This window comes from Canis lupus, chromosome 5 (assembly GCF_048164855.1).
Source record: "Canis lupus baileyi chromosome 5, mCanLup2.hap1, whole genome shotgun sequence".
NCBI lineage: Eukaryota > Metazoa > Chordata > Mammalia > Carnivora > Canidae > Canis > Canis lupus.
In genome coordinates, this window is record NC_132842.1 from 57,292,997 (window position 1) to 57,306,759 (window position 13,763).

At 45.1% G+C, this 13,763-nt stretch overlaps 1 protein-coding gene across 21 annotated transcripts in view; it reads left to right on the forward strand.

Moving 5' to 3' along the window:
* The window catches only part of ARHGEF28 (Rho guanine nucleotide exchange factor 28), a 288,373-nt gene that overhangs the window by 195,876 nt on the left and 78,734 nt on the right, over positions 1–13,763 (forward strand). For all 21 annotated transcript variants that reach the window (XR_012031376.1, XR_012031375.1, XM_072826802.1 and 18 more), the window contains 4 exons: positions 1,142–1,253; positions 5,542–5,584; positions 11,309–11,432; positions 11,765–11,897. Coding sequence is in view for 19 of the 21 variants with exons in the window: in XM_072826802.1 (XP_072682903.1) it covers positions 1,142–1,253; positions 5,542–5,584; positions 11,309–11,432; positions 11,765–11,897 (412 nt within the window). In the remaining 2 variants the exon portion in view is untranslated. The remainder of the gene's footprint in view (positions 1–1,141; positions 1,254–5,541; positions 5,585–11,308; positions 11,433–11,764; positions 11,898–13,763) is intronic.

Sequence of the window (13,763 nt, forward strand, 5' to 3'; positions counted from 1 at the left end):
CGGGTATAGGGCAGCTCCTGGTGTCTGATGTCAAGAACCAGTGGGCCCTCCCCAGTAAGACACTCAGGAGCCAAGGCCCAGGACTCTTTGAAACAGGGGCAGGCTTCTGTTTTTAACTCTGATGCAGGCCTGTTAATTAAACCAATGGGCTTAGGGAAACAATGTTTTCACTGAGGGAGAATAGAAGCTACTAGTGCTTGTGAAGGACAGTTGCTGATGGCTTAATTTGAATTACACATTTTGTATTACTCTATCTTAACTCTGATATTTTAAGAACAGATGAGAGAGATTAATCCTAAGGCCACCAGGTCCCTGTTGGATGAGGGTCGGGTACCATAAACGGCTTTACTGGTGTTCTGTTGCACGCTCATTTAAATTTTCCAGAACACATAAAATAACCATGTTTTAATTATTGTGCTGTCTTGCATTGTCACGTATGTTGCAAATATAATAATAGAAATAGTGCGTAACTGGGAAAATAGCAACAATAGGAGGTCACTTAAAAGACAATAAAAGATACATAAATCAGTGATATTCAGGTCTCATCTCAGGAAGTGCTAGATGGAAGGCTTTTTTTGAAAGATGGGCACGGACCGGGAGGAATTGTACATTGACCTGTTGCATTCTTCTTGAGAGGCTGCAGCTAACATTATAAATTCAAATAGCTGTCTTGAAGTTAAAAAAAAAAAACAAACTCCTATATGTGGCTATTCGTCTACCTTCTAATAATTATGAAATAAAAAGATAACAATTAATATGGAATTTTGCTTGGATAGTACAGTGTAAAATAACAACAACAACAACAAAAAAAACCCTGACAACTCAGGTGAAAAAAAGTGACTCTATTGAATATGCAGAGCAAAAAAATCTTTTGACTTAATTTTTTACTTTTAACCAACTCGATTAGAATGTCATAATCACATTTTAAAGTATACATGGGCGGGAAGCTCAAGTTTACTGAAGTGTTGAAAAGGCATAAAACTTTAAAACTTGTGATGAACAAAAACAAATAATGAGATTACATCAGAAATATTCACATTGAATCTTTACAGAGATGCTGATTCCATAACAATCATGGTGAGCATATACTTTCAGGTCCTCTGTAGAATTTTTCAAAAACCTTTGTTATCATTTCTTGTAGGAATCATTGCTTCCTGGAGTCCGCTCACGTTCTTATTCCTGCTCATCACCCAAAATTTCTTTAGGAAAAACTCGATTGGTGCGTGATTTCACAGTGTGCAATTCTGGTGAAGGTAAGCGTTCTTTACCATTTGACTTTGAGAGAATTCTATTCCAGAGCAGATTCTCAATTAGTGAAAGTGTATAAGATGCACAAAAGCAGCAGGCAAGAATTTTCAGCTCCATTTTTATTACTGATTTTTCTATACTTAGCAAAATCCTTTTCTCATATTAGTCAAGTATTAGATTTCATTTTGATGAAAATACAAATAGGTACAAAGTTGTTGCTTTATTCTTTGAATGAAATGTTTTTCTCAAGGATAGTGTAAACTAGAATTTATTCTAGATTCTTTATTATGAGAGCTTTAGAGGATTATACGTAATTTTTTTTAAAAAACTACTTTGCCCTATGTATGAATTGCTGAAATCTAACTAAAAGGCAAAGCATTGCAAAATAGATTTTTCCCTTTTTGTATTCTGCAAGGGACTTAAGAGAGTTGCAGTAAAAGAAAAGAGTTGAAACATCAGTAAACCTATCTCAACATTTTTATGGCAATGTAAACGATCAAAATGAAACTGTGATACAGTAAAATTTTAATTGATCACCTTCAGAAAAGGGTACACATCATAAGCATACAGCTTGACAAGTTTTCAAAACTGAATTCAAATTAAAAAAAAAGAATAATTATGGGCCACACAGAGGAGCTGCCCTTGTAGCCCCTTTCGGCCATAACTCCCCCACCCCCCACCACTGTTTTTTTTAAGGATTTTATTTATTTATTCATGAAACACACAGAGTGAGAGGCAGAGACACAGGCAGAGGGAGAACCAGGTTCCATGCAGGGAGCCCGATGTGGGACTTGATCCCGGGACTCCAGGATCCCACCCTGGGCTGAAGGCAGATGCACAACCACTGAGCCACCCGGGAATCCCCATGACTCCCATTTTTTACCCTATTTTGAAACAAAAGTATTTATCTACATAACATATTATGTAGTAATTACGTATAAAGGCATATTTGGGGAATTCATGTCAACCTGTGATACAAAGCATTAGAATAAAATGTCAGTATCTTAATGCCTCATTTGTATATTACCCTTAAAGGCCTTAAGAGACTCGAAAAGTGAGATGTGCCTGTGAGTATTCTTAGTTTCCCATTATAAAATATTGTTTTTAGGGATCCCTGGGTGGCGCAGCGGTTTGGCGCCTGCCTTTGGCCCAGGGCGCGATCCTGGAGACCCGGGATCGAATCCCACGTCGGGCTCCCGGTGCATGGAGCCTGCTTCTCCCTCTGCCTGTGTCTCTGCCTCTCTCTCTCTCTGTGACTATCATAAATAAATAAAAATTTTAAAAAAAATAATAAAAATAAAATATTGTTTTTAAAATTATTTTATTTAAATTCAATTTGCCCATATATAGTATAACGACTGGTGCCCCTGTTGTAGAATATTTAAAATAGAGTTTATTTCACAAGTGTCTTTCTCTTCTTTTTTACGTATTCTTTATTACATTGTTGTTGTTGACATCTTCATGCCATGTGAAAACATACTCTTTATGGTTGGAACTGCCATTCTAAAACAATGACTTACATGTGGGAGATGTTCAATGATTATTTGTTGAATGAATGTACTAGACAGGATACATAGAGCACACAACAAGTGCTCGGTGTTTTTTTGTGTTTTTGTTTTTTTCATCTTTCTGGGAATCATTACTGAAAGTGGAGAAAACAAGACTGATGATAAATGTCAGTTTTAATATTTGGAATGAGAAGATGGAGAAAAGGACCAAGAGAAAGAGAAGATACAGCCACCTTGAGAGGACAGGAAAAAGATGGATTGTAATGATCGTACAATATTTATATTAGGTTGGGATTCCTTTTATTTTTTTGAGAATATTCAGATCTCTTCCAGACCATTATTTTAAAAGATTTTATTTATTTATTCATGAGCGACAGAGAGAGAGAGAGAGAGAGACAGGCAGAGGGAGAAGCAGGCTCTATGCAGGGAGCCCGACGTGGGACTCCATCCCGGGTCTCCAGGACCACGCCCTGGGCTGAAGGCGGTGCTAAACCGCTGAGCCACCTGGGCTGGCCTTGGGATTCCTTTTAATGAGAGGTTGACATGTTTTCACTGAAGGTTCTAGATGGAGAACTAACTTCATACTGTAACTATATAGAAAATTAGAAAATGCTTCTAAGTCTTTGTTTTGTGCAAAATGGCAGCTGTGCCATTACATCTATAGTATGACTTTTTAAAAAAATATTTTATTTATTTATTCATGAGAAACACAAAGAGGAGAGAGAGGGAGGCAGAGACACAGGCAGAGGGAGAAGCAGGCTCCATGCAGGGAGCCAGACATAGGACTCGATCTTGGAACCCAATCCCGGGACCACAGGGTCACACCCTGGGCTGAAGACGGCGCTAAACCACTGAGCCACACCAGGCTGCCCAGTATGACTGTTTTTTTTTTTTTTTTTAAAGATTTTATTTATTTATTAATGAGAGACAGAGAGAGTGACACACACACACAGGCAGAGGAAGAAGCAGGCTCCATGCAGGGAGCCCGACATGGGACTTGATCCCGGGTTTCCAGGATCACACCCTGGGCCCAAGGCAGGTGCTTAACCGCTGAGCCACCAGGGATCCCCTAAGAATGTTTTTTTTTTTTTAAAGATTTTATTTATTCATTCATAGACAGAGAGGCAGAGACACAGGCAGAGGGAGAAGCAGGCATCATACAGAGAGCCTGACATGGGACTCGATCCAGGGTGTCCAAATCACGCCCTGGGCTGCAGGCAGCGCTAAACTGCTGCGCCACCAGGGCTGCCCTATGACTGGTTTTTAAAGTCAACTGAGAAGTTTGAAGTTGTTGGCCAGACTGAGAGGGAATGGATTGTTTATAAGGGAAAGAAGCCCTGATTTATGAATTCTTTCATGAATCAGGAAGGGCATCTGCCTTACATACAATCCTTAAATATTTGCATGTGAGTTAGAATAGAAAACTGACATCAATTCTTTTTTCAGTTAATAAAATTTTATACCTTTAGACAGTATATTTCAAACTAGGGCTCTAAAATAAATAAAAATAAATAAACAAACAAGCAAACAAACAAACTAGGGCTCTCTCAATGAAATTTGGTCTCCAGAAGGTAAGAATCACAAACAGGCAATGTAGTTTGAAGCCACATAGTCAATGTATAGGGATTCCAGCAGGTAAACCATAGGTACTTGAAGAATAAATTACCTCTCAAAGAAGAAGGAATGATTTTAACTCCGTGTGTGATCAAAGCACAGGAGTGAAAGCTTGACTAGTTCAAAGACATGATGTTTCACTGTGTAGGTCATTTAGATCAATCAGAGGAAAATTGACATTTACATTACCCCCAAGTTCTCTCTTGATGAGTCTGGAATAGTCCTAAAAATTTTCTCTATTTGGACAGACTCGAGGTCTCGTTTCACCCCCAGTTGGAATCCCCTGATGACGAGCTGTACTGCGGATACACAAAGACAGGATAGTGTTTTGGCCCTTGCGATGTTCTTTTTTCATCTTTGTCCCTTCCAAGAGGTTACTCATTATTGGTTCTTATGCTCCTTTTGGGGGCGAAGAGTACAATAGTGAGGCAACCAAATAAGATGCTTGTATAGACAAAATGAAATCCTATCCTGTAATTCCCTTTGGTACGTGGTGTGTTTAGATAGACAGGAATATTGGCGATAATTATAACCTCACCAGAAAGGACCAAAGCACTCTACTTTAGAGAATTTGGGGGGTGAAGTGAATGTACTCTTGAAAACAGTCGCGCCCTGTCCGCCGGGCTCCTGTTAGCCTTTGTAAGTGACCGAGCCTGGTCCCATTACTTCATCGGCTTGGTTGTCTGGGACACATGTGTGGCTCAGCATCCTGCAGCCTCAGCACGTTTACAACAAGCGTAACGACGTGTACTTATGGCTTAGTTTGAGGAGTGTTTTGCGGTGGCAGTAAAATCCTGTAGATGCCCCGGACCACATCTGTTGTCGTTGTTGCCCACGAGGTAGCAGGAGCCTGAGTCCCGGTAATGACAGGGTTTAGGGAGTGTGTGCTTATGAGCTCTGCCCCTGCCTTGTCTGCCACACTGCCCCGTGCAAACTGGCTTCGCCCGTCCGCTTGTGGGGACCGCCCGGGGGACAGAGTCGTGTCTGCGCTGTAGAGCTCCCCGAACGAGCGCCGGGAACACCCCCAGAGCAGCATCCTGCTGACACCAAAGGGCTTGTTTTCTCATTATTTCCCAACCGGTGGCGGGAACAGTGGTGAAATACGGTTGGGCATGTGCGTCGCTGCCAAACGCGTGACTGTGTCTTCACTGTCCCGTTCTGTGTCTTGCAGAGCAAAGAGCCTTCGGCTTCCCGGAGCCCGCCAGGGAGAGGAGGTACCGTAACCGTCCCGGTCCGGGGCTGCTTGCCGCCTTTGAACAATGTGTGCACATGAATTCTGAGAGCTACCGGTGGGCCGTAGGAGGGTTCCGTGCAATGAGCCACCTGCACACTCGGCTGCCCCTGCGGGTGCCCACACGCACAGGCCTCAGGCCTGGGGGCCCAGTGGCAGGGTGTTCCGGGGCAGTTCCAGAGACAGGGACCTCCGGGTGCACCGAGCAGGGGTCGCAGCGCCGCAAGGCCTGGGCTCTCTGCAGGCGTTGCCGTGGGCCGGAGCCCGGAGGTCACACGGACGGGCGCCCGCCCTCTGCCGTGGCTCCTCACGGCCTGTTGCGTCGCGAGCCGAGCCTGCTGAGGGAGCTCCCGGCCGAGGAGCCGCCCCGCGGCCGCACTGGGAGGCCACCCGGGGGCCAGCAACAGCATGAGTATTTGGTGTAAAAGGGACCAGTGAGAAAGAGGGGAAATGACTTTAACAGGGGGGACAGTAATGCTGAAACTTTGGAATGTTTTAATATATATATCAAGGCAGACCGTGCTGTTTTAGATTTTAGGGAAAAAAGGGGGTGCCTGGGTGGCTCAGCTGATTAAGTGTCTGACTCTTGACTTCTGCTCAGGTCATGATCTCAGGGTCCTGCCATTGAGCCCCATGTGCGTTTCCATGCTCAGCAGGGGTCTGCTTAAGATCCGCTCCCCGCCCTTCTCGCTACCCTTTCCCCCCCCAAAAAAAGAAAGAAATCTTAAAAGTCTCGCTAAGAAAAAGCCTCCATTTGTTCATTCCTATTTTTTTTTTTTGAGACCAGAATAGAAATTTTCAGATGATACAAGCAGGAAGAGTAGGAATGCCCTTTAATGATAGGATGGTGGTGGAGAGGATGTGCCCGTGATGGGGACGGTGATGACAGCAAACGCAGCAATAACTGACCCACTGGGTGTTTGTACATTTACATCCGGTACAATTTATGTTTATTACCTCATTTAGGCAGTTTACTCAGTTGTGGAATTTGATCTCCCTCTTGGTTATCATTTTGGTTAAGTCTTCTCCTTGTCATCTTTTTAACTTGCAAAGAAGTAATGGACTGATGTAAAGATTTTATTTTTTATTTATTTATTTTTTTAAAGATTTATTTATTCATTCAGAGGGAGAGAGAGAGGCAGAGAGGCACAGGAAGAGGGAGAAGCAGGCTCCATGTAGGAAGCCCGATGCGGGACTCGATCCGGGGTCTCCAGGATCACGCCCTGGGCTGCAGGCAGTGCTAAACCGCTGCGCCACCAGGGTTGCCCAGATTTTTTTATTTTATTTTATTTTTTAATTTTTTAATTTTTTAAATTTTTTTAAGATTTTATTTATTTATTAATGAGAGAGAGAGAAAGACACACAGGCAGAGGGAGAAGCAGGCTCCATGCAGGGAGCCCGATGTGGGACTCGATCCTGGGTCTCCAGGATCAGGCCCTGGGCTGAAGGGGGCGCTAAACCGCTGAGCCACCCGGGCTGCCCAGATTTTTTTTTTTAATAAAAAATATTTATTCTCCATTAGGAGAGGGACTTAAGACTAAAAAAGCCACCGTCATAGTTGGTTAGATATTAATGTGTGAGCTATTTTAACTTGGATGGTACGTGTAGGGAGTATCTCTTTCTTAGTGTTTATTTTCTCTCCTTTGGTGTGTGTCGGTCTGCATCTTGAAAGCATCTTTCCTAAGTCATATCCCCTGGTGTATCCAGTAGTGTAGATCCTTCACCCCACTTAGTCTGCCCGTACCTTACTGGCTGCTCCAGCGCAACCCCTGGTCATTGCGAAGGCTTTGCTTCGGTCACATTGCACTTACGTGAGGGATCTGCCTTCTTCAGAATTCTCTTATTTGTTTCCTATCACTTAGTTTCTGGGAAGGAATGCTAATGGGTGAAAGGGGGCTCGCTCCAGACTTTGTAGGATCTTTTCTGCAGGAGTAGACAATTCCTCTGTATCAGCTCTTTATTTAAGTACAAAATATAGTAGTACTTAACTCTCCAAAATTGTTACTTTATACAGTAGCTGACAAGTACAGTTTCATATTTTCATTATAAGTATATAAAAAACATTTATTTTATTTATTTATTCATGAGAGAGACACAGAGAAGCAGGCTCCATGCGGGGAGCCTGACATGGGACTCGATCCTGGGACCCCAGGATCATGCCCTGGGCTGAAGACGGCGCTAAACCCCTGAGCCACCCGGTGTCCCTATAATTCTTTTTTTTACAGTTTTTATTTGAAGTCCAGTTAGTTAACGTATGTTGTCATAGTAGTTTCAGGTTGTACCAACTTCTTCATGATTATATGGAATGACTGTTATGTAATTGATACCATCTGTCTTAAATGTATTACATTTATTACTTGATATATATATTTTTTAAATCTGAGCATCTGAATAGCCAAAAAATTCTCATTGTGTCAATTTTCAGTTTGGATTTTGGGAATTCCTTTTATTTTATTTTATTTTATTTTATTTTATTTTATTTTATTTTATTTTATTTATTTTATTTTATTTTTTTATATTTTGTTTTATTTTATTTATTTTATTTTATTTATTTTATTTATTTTATTGTATTTTATTTTATTTTTTATTTTATATTTATTTTTTATTGGTGTTCAATTTGCCAACATATAGAATAACACCCAGTGCTCATCCCATCAAGTGCCCGTCACCCAGTCACCCCCACCCCCCGCCCACCTCCCCTTCCACCACCCCTAGTTCATTTCCCACAGTTAGGAGTCTCTCATGTTCTGTCTTTGGGAATTCCTTTTAAAACTTAGATGTTCAGTTCTTCCAAAAATAAGCCACAGATATTATAGTTTAAAGATTAAGATGAGAAGGCTCTATATTCTTAAGACACTTAAAATGTCTTTATTGAAAAGGTAGTGTCATAAGAATCTCTGAGGAATGGGGTTTGTAAGACTATATTGTGGGTGATTTCATTGGTCATCAAGTCAATAATAGAAATTAAACGTCTTGTTCTGGGATTTGAGAAGAGTTTAATTTTTTTTTCCCAGATTCCTATAAATTGAAAAGCTTTTTAAAGTCTCTCGTGAAATCAGTTGGGGATTTTCCCCTTGGTTCTCCCCTAACGTAACTGATGGTTGTCGCGGTGAATATAGCATCGTGAGATTTGAAACATGGAATCAACCAGCCTTGCCCATTTGCGCAGAGGTTATGCTGTGTTATTCGTTCTCATGATACGTTTGGATCACGTCCAGGAGGCTCACATTTCTACCATGTAGGATGGCTATTCTTAGTTTTTAGTATGGAGTATTTCAGTATTTTGTTTCCTTAAAGGTCATGTCTCAGGTCTTCTCCACCGTCAAGTCTAAAGAGTGAGTGGTATGATTTTATGTCGTTGTGTAGTCATATATGAGGTATATGAAAACGTAGCACATTCAAAGATTTTAAATGAAAACTGAAACATTGTTTTTGATATGGCCTTCCATAGTGTGGGGAATTGGGAACAGAGTCGGATAAACAGAATTTTCTTTTATTAAAAAGAGTAGAGGGGCTTCTGGGTGGCTCAGTCAGCTCAACCTCCAACTCTTGATTTCGGCTAAGGTCAGGATCACAAGGTCGTGAGATCCAGCCGTGGGTCGTGGGTCGGTTGATGTGCTCCCTGGGGAGTCTGATTGAGATCCTCGCCCTCTGCCCCTCCCTGCACTTGAGCTCTCGTGCTCTCTTGCACTTCCTCTCAAATACTTTTTATTTAAAAAAAATCTTTAAGAGAGTAGAGTTGTATTTCTGCTGGGAGGCAGGTAATGGGAGGACTTCTTGACCTCACAATCCATATCGCTCTTAGCATTCTTCAACCCCATGGCTGAGGTCTCCTCACCGGATTGTTCTTATGGTAGACGTTGGAAGGCACTCGGTGTGGTCACAAGAGATGTTCCAAAGATCCTTCTTTCTAAGGCCTCAAATGTGCTTTGTCCCCTCCATTCCAAAAGTGAGTCTCTTGAATAATGTCTTGAGTCCTGCAAATTAGGGTGCTTAAGAAACAAGAGGTATGGAAATTTATAAATATATTAATTAGTCAGTTATCTCAGGAGGTGGTTTTAGAAATAGAATGCAAACAGGGTGTAAGTTTTTTGTTTTTGTTTTTGTTTGTCACTCTAGTAGTCTGGGGTATCCTCAAATCCATCCACCCTCCTTCCTTTCTGGCTTTTTGAACTGTTTTGTCTAAGTAGCAAACCCAGCTTCACCTATTGTGCAGAACTCGACTTAGTAGGATACTGTGTCCTGCCTATGCCTTTTGATCTTCATGACTTGAGGCACTTCTGAAACCATTTATCATGTTTCCTAAGTGCATCCATGGGTTTGAACATGAATAACTAACGTGTTCCATTACCTAACATAAATGACTATAGTAATCATCTATATCTAATATAAATAAATAACTCAAAGTTTCATTTAATATGTCTCAGGGGAGCACATGTTACAGTTAAGCATGGGAAGGGGCCTTAGAAATAACTGAGTCTCAGCCCGTCATTAATCTGATGAGAAAAGCTGACGTCCTAGAATTTGTTATTGGACTCGCTGTCGCAAAATGTGATCCTATATTTTGGCGCATGTCAGTAATAGGATAGCTTTTGGAAAGTATATCCCAGAGATGAATGTGTTACCCACTAATGCGAATGAATGAGAAATTTGGGGGGTGGGAGAGACTTTGGTTATAGCATGTCCCATAGAAGTGTTCCCTGGTTTTACATGATATTTGGTTGATCTCTCTCTATGTCTATCTCTCTCTCTCTCTCTATCTCTCTATCTCTTTGTAGTAATATTAGAAATATAAGACTATCAGAGTAAGTTTCAGAGGAAATAGAACTTTCTGTAGATGGAACTTTTTTTTTCCTAAAGAATGATTATATGGCCTAGGGGAGCATTAATGATATTCAGTGTATTCACAGATTGGATACCATTATCCTTAGCGGGCCTTTTATTATGGATGCATATCCACCACCTTCTCTCTCGTACAACCGAGGGAGTCTCAGATTACAAATACCCTTGACTGAGTGGGAGAGACTGAACCAAGAGACAGGCCGTTGGTTTCTCAAGCTGTGTTATCAAAGGAAATGTGTTTCTTCTGCATATTATCTCTATGTTCCCAAAGTAAATAAAATCCAGTTTCCTATTACTGCCTATTTGGCTTCCCTGTGCCCTAGGAAGTTTCTGTTGGCATAGTCAGTATGGAGATGAGTGTTTGCAGAATAACATTTAAGTCCTTTATTTCCCTAGTATTGTATTTTTTTAAAGATTTTATTTATTTGTTCATGAGAGACACCGAGAGAGGCAGAGACACAGGCAGAGGGAAGAGCAGGCTCCATGCAGGGAGCCCGATGCGGGACTCGATCTCGGGACCCCAGGGTCATGCCCTGAGCCAAAGGGAGATGCTGCACCACTGAGCCACCAAGTGCCCCCCTAGTATTGTGAAAAATTGGAAGTATACAGCAAAGTTGAAGAAGTTATATACTGAATACCTCTTAGAGTCTGTAACTAGGAACATTGTGAGATAGGTGCTTTATCATCCATCCGTCCGTTATCCGTCTATAAGAAATATTTTTAATAGATTCAATATCTTCAGAATAACCCTTAAAACCCGAAAAAAAAAAGTGTGTGTGTGTGTGTGTGTGTGTGTGTGTGTGTGTATACTGTTTTCCCCCTTTTTAAGTCCTGATAAGCTGTGGTCACAGATTCTGTTTTGTAGGATTCAAGAGGAAGAATGGGATAAATACATCATACCTGCCAAGTCAGAGTCTGAGAAATACAAAGTGAGCCGGACCTTCAGCTTCCTCATGAACAGGATGACAAGCCCTCGGAACAAATCTAAGGTAATCAAAGTCCTGTGCCTGTTGAGTCTACGCGTAACTGGTTCTGTTCTGCGGTCGCCGGCGTAGTCTCCCCTTGGACGCAGTGGTCTCAAATGTGGTACACACGTCCTGTAAGACCCTCTGCCTTCTTACGGGGTGTGGTCCGAGTCTCTAGGAGTGCAGCACGACTGTCGCCCAGCCGGGACTCGCGGGTACGCGGCGTCCCTCCGCACGCAGGCCTTACGTTCAGACGGGGAATGTCGAGGCATTGTATGGCCTGTGGAAGTACCTTGGCTCTCAGCGTTTGTCTCTCTTCCTTTCTCCCCACGCGGCTGTTGCTGTTGTATCCGAAGACGAAAAGCAAGGATGCCAAAGACAAAGAGAAACCGAGCCGACATCAGTTTGTCCCCGGAACCTTCTCTGGGGTTCTCCAGTGTTCCGTTTGTGATAAAACGCTCCTGGGGAAGGAGTCATCCCAGTGTTCCAGTAAGTCTGTGGGCTCAGTGTGTGCTGTCCCTGCATTTTGCCTCCCCAGACAGTCAGCTCCAGGAGAATAGGGCCGTTCCTTTTCTTTTAAGTTTTATTTATTTCAGAGGGAGAGAGAGAGGCTTCAGCAGACTCCATGCTGAGTGTGGAGCCTGACGCGGGTCCCAACCTGAGCCCAAACCGAGTCAGGTGCTCACCTGCTGGCACCGCCCAGAGACCCCAAGGCCAGGGCCATTGGGAAGCAGGGTTCCATGAACCGTCGTTGTAGCGCCGCCCGTGTGATCTAACAGCTTACAGAGCAGGGACCCTGTGGACAGCTCCGGGGCTCTATGTGCTCTAGTGACGGCCCCCGGGGCCCGGCCCGCCTGTGTCACTGACTGCTTGGTGTGCCTACCTGGCTGTCGCAGCAGCCTCTCAAAGGTTGCATGGCCAGAACGCAGCTTGGCTTCCCTGTCCTGTGGCCCCATCGTCCCGCATGGCAGCCGTGTTGCCCAGGCAGACGTGCATGGTGACATCTGGGGGCCGTCCGTAGGTGTCCCTGCCTCTTGCATCCCCATGCAGCCTGCCAGCCGTCCTCTTAGCTTGGGCTTCGGACCGCATTGGCCGGCCTGCCCTGCTGCCCACGTCACCCGGGGCTGAGGTCGCCATCTCAATAGCCTCTAGCCTGCTTCCCTGTACTTTCACCAGACGGCACAGTTCTGAAAACACCTGCTGTCGGAACGTCAGGGGCTGAGGGCATCCTGGGTCCCGGAGCACCTGGCTTCCTGTCAGCCCCCGGGGAGGCCGAGGCCCCACGACGGCCACCAGGCCCCGTCGCCCCTGCGGGCCTGACCCCTTGCCCTCACCCCTGCCTGGCACCTGGCGCCTTTGCTGTTCCCTCCTGCTGGCCGGGCTCCGGCCTGCCCCCCCGCCTCCCAGGCCTCCCTGGGCCCGCTCCCGCCTGCCACTCCCCCAGCCCCGTGTGCTCCGTGGCACTCTCGGGCCACCATCTGTCACCGGCCCGTGCCCGCAGCAGCCCATTCGGGGGCCTCAGCACCTGGGGACCTGTCGTCTGCAGGCCCCACGAGACAGCAGCCCACAGGCCCTGGGCCACCCACCTGGGCTCACAAGCGGCTCCCCCCACCCGGCCAGGCCGGTGGCCCTTCCATGTCGCCCCGGTCGGCGCCTTCACCCCTTGGCTGCCCTCGTCCGGAGGGCGTCTGCCGCTGCCCTTGTTGCAGCGCCCACTGGGAGCGGCCACAGCCGCTGGGGGCCTCCCTCCCAGTTCCCCGGGCCGAGCCCCCGTGGAAGCGCAGTGGGCCCCACACCCGGCGCCCCGGCCTGCGCACCTCACTCCCTCCCCCTTCGCCTGCTCCGTGTCCTGCGGCCTCCCGACCTTTACCTGCTCAGTAGCCCTTGGGGACCGCGACGGTCGGTGATGCTCTGTGACCCCGCGGCAGCCGCGACAGAGCCCAGCCCGCGGGCTGCCACTGCCGGGCAGTTACGGACGGCCACGGACCCGGGCGGGGGCTGTGGTGTGGCGCAGAGCCACGGGGCGTCGGGCGGGCGCAGGCCTGGGAAGGGACCCCCACAGGGAGGCTGTGCTGAGCTTTGAAAACAGTCATTTTCTTCAAGATTTTATTTATTCATGAGAGACACAGAGAGAGGGAGAGACCCAGGCAGAGGGAGAAGCAGGCTCCATGCAGGGAGCCTGATGCGAGACTCGATCCTGGGACCCCGGGGTCATGACCCAACCTGAAGGCAGATGCTCCACCACTGAGCCACCCAGGTGCTCCAAAAATAGTCATTATTATTATTTTTTTTAAATGCAGTAGGACTCCTAAAAGACAAAAAGTTTAAGGAAAATTTTAAAATCATCCAAAAATC